We start from the raw sequence: 6,295 nt of genomic DNA on the forward strand, positions 1-6,295 counted from the left end.
TGGGGAAAATGCAGGAAGAATTGGAAATGCTGATCCCTTCAGCCCAATAGCTCTCATTGATATGGAGGCAGACTCAACCTTTTTTTCTGTCGAAAAGCTGAGCAAAAATGAGACGATACAGGAAAGATAAATGTCCACTTCCTTGTTGCAGGAAGTGGTTACAAACATTGTAATATGTGGGATATTATCAATGACAGACAGGGACAGCTTTCGGAAATCTGCTGGGATGTGACATTATTGTTAAAAAAAAAAAAAAGTGCTAACGTGTTTTTCAAGTGACTTCCCCATTTATATAATATTTTGTAATTGTTTTCTCATCTTTCAACAAAAAAGCACATCACTCGGATATTTGTCCCGTGCCGGTTCCCTGCTGCTGCTTTTGTGTGCCGTCGAGTCCTTTCATCAGTCTATTTTAGCCCGTCTCTTTATACCTCCCAGGGGCTTCCCTCCAGCTCCACCCACGTGCCCATCTATTTGTTCCCCTCGTTTATTTTAGAACGCCTTCCGTTTCCTAACATGTCATGAACAAACAATTCTATAAATTAATAAACTAAACTTTTTCTTGCTTGACAAATTTTAGCGATACAATGATAACAAAACGGGAAATTAAAAAGTAAAATACCACAAAATGTTTATCTATCATAGCATATAAATGAATGTGTATAGAAAGTATTTAATGTGTAGGTTTCCACTCCTTTATTTTTATGTTTTTTTTTGCTAAGGTAGGATAAAAGTTTGATCATTTAATTCTTGAACCATTTTTGTTGTCCAGATGAGAATATTTTCAATCCAATCGTTTATCAGAAGCAGACTCATTGTCAGTCGTCTAAATATAGTATCCATTGTGTCTATCTGGTGTCAACGGCTGTTTTGAGTTTCCTTTTTTTATGAAGCATGGCTATAAGAGGCAGTGAGTGTGTGCATGACTTCTGACAACAGTTGTGGTAGCGTGTCGTGTCTACACCCGCAGCAGCACTAGGATAATGGTCTTTCCTAATCTCCTTCTAGTGTGGTCCCTCAGCCACGACCTTTATACATCTGGAGGAGCATATTGTTATCCAAAGGTAAGGAATTGCTGCAAGCTTTGCTGTAAAATGTGTAAATCAAATTCAAACGTTTTTTTCTAGAACTCCTGGAGGAACCGGAACCTCTCGTCTGTTCCTCCGGATTTGGGTGCGGACCTCAGAGAACTCGACCTGTCCAGTAACTTCATCAGGCAGCTGCACGCTCTTGCTCTGCCATACTTGGAGCAGCTGGACCTCAGCAGCAACCAGCTGGATCTCATCTCAGAGGAAGCTTTTGAAAACCTGGCTCGGCTCGAACACTTGAATTTGTCCAGAAATGAGCTAAACATCAATCTTGACAGTAACAGCAAAGCCCTCCAATCCCTCGGTAGGCTCAAGAGCTTGGATATATCAATGAACGGTTTAAATAATCATGTGGCAGAGCTGTACCTAAGAAACAAATCTGCTCTTCATCAACTTAAAATAACTGGTAATGCCTTAACAAGACTTTCACACAGTTTGTTCAGAGAGAGTAAAGGTTTAAAGATAATTACTATCGATAATAACCTGATATCAGAGATCGCGCCGGGAACATTCGAGCCTCTGAGCCAGTTAGAAACGCTGAACCTGGCCAGAAACAATCTGGAGCATATTTGTGGTTTCAAACTGTATCAAGTTAAATATTTAAATCTCAGCGAAAACTCACTGGAGTTCTTTGTCACAAGTGAGGATGATCGCTTGTACAGCCTTGAAATTCTTGACTTGAGTTACAACAAACTCCTTTACTTTCCAATTGTTCCAAAGTTGAACCGTCTAAAGTATTTGCACTTACAAAATAATCTGCTTGGCACCCTAAATTCTGAAGCTTCAATGGTTTCAGAAGCCAACTCACTTTATAGCCAGATTGTCAGAGAAGAAAGAGTTTTGAAAAATAGATTACATTCAAACTGGAGGCTAATGCCGCTGATCTACATTGACCTGAGCTATAACCACTTCAGGGCTTTCCCTCTTGAGACTCTGAGCCTCCTTTCATCTTTAGAAACAATGAATTTCAGCTATAATTGCCTACAAAATATTAGCTGGAAAATTAGACACTATAGTCAATCGGCAAACCCGCGCCAGCTTTTTTTCCGTTCTTTAAAGCATCTTAGCCTGCAAAGCAATGGACTCGTGCACATTTCTCCTCTCTTTTTCAAAGCACTCCCGCAGATCCAAACATTAAACCTGGAAGACAACTTGGTGCAGCCTTGCACTGCAACAGACAATATGACAAGCTTTTACTCCACACAAGACGAATCCTGTGTTGCGTTTGAGAATTTGACGACACTCAAACACCTCAATCTTAAAGAGAACAACATGAAGATGCTAAAGCCAAAGTCGTTTCGGAGAAACTCGTTGGTTTCCCTCAATCTTGCGAAAAACCAGCACATGGTTTTGGATGAAGGGGCTTTGGAAGGAGCTCAAACCACCCTTCAGTCCTTGATACTGAGCGAGATAAACATGAGCAGCTCCAGTCTTTCTTTGCCTTGTATGCCAGCGTTAACCCACATAAACATTTCTAACAACCGTTTCAAGGAGATACCCATCAGTTTAGCTTGCTCTCCGCTCAAATCAATCGATTTGAGCAACAATGCCTTTTTTACGTTAAACCACTCTTTGATTCGCATTTTATCCAATAGTCTCTCTGTAATGTTTATTGCTGGGAATCCATTTAATTGTTGTGACAGCACATGGTTGGCGATTTTAAATAAGACAATTGAACTACCAGATTTTAATGAGACAAAATGCTTCACAAATATTAAAAACATCATGATAAGAGAATATCTACAGAGCCCTTCACTTTATTGTCAAGATAAAGAGGCACAAGGGGTTCATCTTGGACAAATGGTGATAATTATGTTATTTATAGCGGTATTATCAGCAACTCTAATTTTTTTTATCAAGAAGCTGTGTTGCTCTCAAATATTTTCTATAGAGTGATATGCAAAACACCTTTGATTATTTTTAAAATATTCATCTACATCGTGGAGCCAGTCAACTGGAAAAAAAATAATAACCCATAAAAGTGGGGCTTTACAGCTGGGAAAACAATTCTCTCTTTGACAGAACGCAGCAAAAATTCCATGATGCATTTGACTGATAATTCTCATATTCCCACACGGTGCTCAGTTTTCTGTAATGTCTTCACCACACATCTTAACAAGGTTCCTCACTTAGCGTGACCTGCTCTGTCCAAGTATTGCGACTGAAAATGACATAATTTGCTCTCAAAACTGTTTGGTTACAGTGCCCGCCACATTAGTGGTCAGATGATGAACTCCTGCCCATCCTTTTGTGAAATATTGTTCTTTGCGGCTAAAAGTTGAACGTTGGTTGGCATTTTTGTGACGTCTGTAAACTATATTACACAATATTTCCAGAATTGGAGCTAAACTCATAAACAATGAAGAAAATGAACAAAAAAATACAATTCAAGAGTTTGTGTATATGTCCACATGTCTGTAAACAAATGTTAATTATTGAAGTTCCCTCATTTATATAGATTGAACAGTGGTAACTATTATGCTGTAAATAATAAACATCAACCCAATAAAAAGAACAAGTGGGCATCCGTTATTTAAGAAATTGAGATTATTTATCAATATATAAAAAATAAATAATTGAGTTTCTATTGAGTTAAGAAATTCAGCTTCTTCAACTTTAATAGAATAATAGAAGATTACCATCAGAAGCAGAATAAAGATCCAAAGTTAAAAAATACCACAAATGTAGCAGAAAATGTTTCATCAGCTTTAAAATTATTAAACGCTTAATTTCTTCTCCAGACTTCTTTCCAAAAGGTCAAGGAACTACTGGCAACACAATGCAGTTAAAAACTGCAAATGAAATGAAAATATATCAGAAGCTCTCAGGATTTTATTGACAGTGACACTAGACGAAACATTTTCGACCCAATGTCTGCTGCAGCAATCATGTTATTCCTCTTGTGTTGGAAAACTTGATTCAAAACTTCTTCCCAAAGCTGAGTTTCTGGAAAACATCAAACTGATCTTTAAAACTTTGTATTTTCTTAATCTGCATTGCTTAGCAACTTAAGAAACAGAAAATATGCTAAATGGGTGATTATAAAAGCTAAACTCATCACTTTATTGTCAGTTACATACTTAATGAGCATTTATTTCAAAACAAAAAAGAAAAGAGAAAAAGTTAGTGTGTCTTAAAAAATGGTGATGAAAAATACATACCACACCTGGCTTGAAAATCTGTTGTTTTTGCAATAGACCTGAAGCTGTTGCATAAAGCCAGTTTCTAATCTTAAAAGTTTGGCAGACAGATTGAACTGGACCCAAAATGTTTATTACATTCAGAAAGTACATATTAGTTCTTGGTTCTGGCTCTTGAGTGTTTTTGCAGCTCTATTTAAAAATGTCAGCATGCTCAGTAAAGTAGTATGAAAAGTTTAAGTAAAAAGATCTCAAAGAAATTAGTGAAAATCCACCACGATGCGAGTAAAAATGTTGATCAAATTAGAGAAATATTGATCATAGGAGACACCGATCAACCGCTCCAAACAAATTGAAAATACACTTAAAGCTTTATTATGTCTATCCACCTACCAATCAAAATGACAACAGACTGAAATATGAGTGCTAGTAAACCCAAACAACTGATTTCAAACATTCACTCTGAATGGTCAGGTGTTAAACTAAAGCAATATGCATCAAAAATCATTTTGTATTAGGATCTATGTTTATTTATGGTATTATATCTGACTTTTAAACATTAGAAAAGGAAATTGCTCCTTTTTGACACCAGCCCCCAGTGGTTTATTTGCAGAACTGCAGCATTTGTTTTTTATTGAATTTGGGAACAGATGGTGGAGGCTTCCAAATGTGCAATAAAGCATCCACCTATTTTTATAACATACTGCTATAGATGATGCTTGATTTTTGCATCTCTTTTATGTAAGTGTGTAGAAAACTAGCAAAAAAAAATCCCTTTCATTACGGCTAATATCATTTTATGTAGGCAAGACAACCCTCCAACTGTTTTCCATTTGTAAACACTAAAGAAAAAATGATCACTCAGCACAGAGCCTTTCTACTTCAAAGACATTCCATGTAATCTTGGGCCAATACATTTTAAGAGGTCTACAGAAATGTAGCGTCTTCTGGATATTAAAAGAACTACATACTAAAATATGAGCCTGGTTTAGGACTCATCATTCAACATCTCAATAACTCTGTGTTCCAATAAATGGAAGCATCTCTAGATGGATGAAACTGGATCTGTTTGATCAACCTTGCTTCTCTAGCCAGCAATTGATCTTTATCCGTACTTCCTCATAGCTGTTTCTAAAGGCCATAGACATTTGTTTGAAAGGAGTTCTGGTTTGTATTAGGAGTTCTTGAAACCACATACAGCATTACCCGTCAACGCCGAGTCAGTTCCCTTTGTGTTTCTCATAAAATTCAATCAAATATCTTGTAAACGCAAACATAAATATATCCATGAAAATTTGCAACAAAATGGACATTAGCATTTACACAAAGAAACCCACTTACCTGATGAAAGTGGCACTGCTCCACACACAGCTTGTTGGCAAGGACAACCCGAGCGTGTGGCTTGCAGATCTGTCTCGCAGTAGCAGACTGTGGAAATCATTTTGACAACCCTGAGCGCTCAAACACTGTGGCCAAAGTATATGAGCTGTGTAACAAAAAGACACACAAAAGAGAAACATTTTCCACTTGGACCATGAGCAATAAAAACACATTTTCAAAGAAATCTATCTTGAAGATAAATCCCAACTTTACTCAGGACTGTACTAAAACAATTCTGGATTGTAGAACTGCCATGTGAGTCATCATTGCCTTGAAAACCTCATCTAAACAGATTACAAGAAAAAAAATCCCCTCCAGTAGGATTTACATACATTTTCATTGACATCCTTGTGGGAATTTCATGGGCACCTGCACAGCTGAGTCTGCATAGGTAAGTCACAGCAAACAAATGCAAGTATCAACTCAGCTTCCTCTACAGTCCCACTTTAATCATTGTTTGATCTATTGTAGAAGCATTCCCAGTGGTCTTTTAATATAATTATGCTGTTTTTAGCAAAAATTTTAAAAACTGTCTTTTTCTTGGATATATTTTCTCCAGTAGTTATTCACCTCTGAGCTGTGAGTGGGCATAGGGTAAGATTATCATACCTCAACCGGGGGACCATTGAAACAAACACCATTAAAAAGTAATTTTTTAATGACCTGACAAGTGATATAAATTCTGAT

General features: G+C 37.0%; 1 protein-coding gene and 1 long non-coding RNA gene across 2 annotated transcripts in view; one reads left to right on the plus strand and one right to left on the minus strand.

Moving 5' to 3' along the window:
- Window positions 1-397: 397 nt before the first annotated feature.
- LOC112153650 (transforming growth factor beta activator LRRC32) lies at window positions 398-3,620 on the plus strand. The gene is made up of 2 exons (XM_024284015.2): window positions 398-1,064; window positions 1,128-3,620. Exons 1-2 carry the CDS (start codon window positions 984-986, stop codon window positions 2,982-2,984), a joined length of 1,938 nt encoding a protein of 645 aa, XP_024139783.1. The 5' UTR covers window positions 398-983; the 3' UTR covers window positions 2,985-3,620.
- A 282-nt stretch (window positions 3,621-3,902) lies between these two features.
- LOC112153261 overlaps window positions 3,903-6,295 on the minus strand; it is a 3,038-nt gene continuing 645 nt past the window's right edge. Inside the window, exons 2-3 of the long non-coding RNA XR_002920478.2 lie at window positions 5,570-5,714; window positions 3,903-4,034 (exon numbers count right to left, since the gene is read on the minus strand). This is a non-coding gene — a long non-coding RNA (uncharacterized LOC112153261). The remainder of the gene's footprint in view (window positions 4,035-5,569; window positions 5,715-6,295) is intronic.

The sequence above is a fragment of the Oryzias melastigma genome, linkage group LG10, assembly GCF_002922805.2.
Source record: "Oryzias melastigma strain HK-1 linkage group LG10, ASM292280v2, whole genome shotgun sequence".
NCBI lineage: Eukaryota > Metazoa > Chordata > Actinopteri > Beloniformes > Adrianichthyidae > Oryzias > Oryzias melastigma.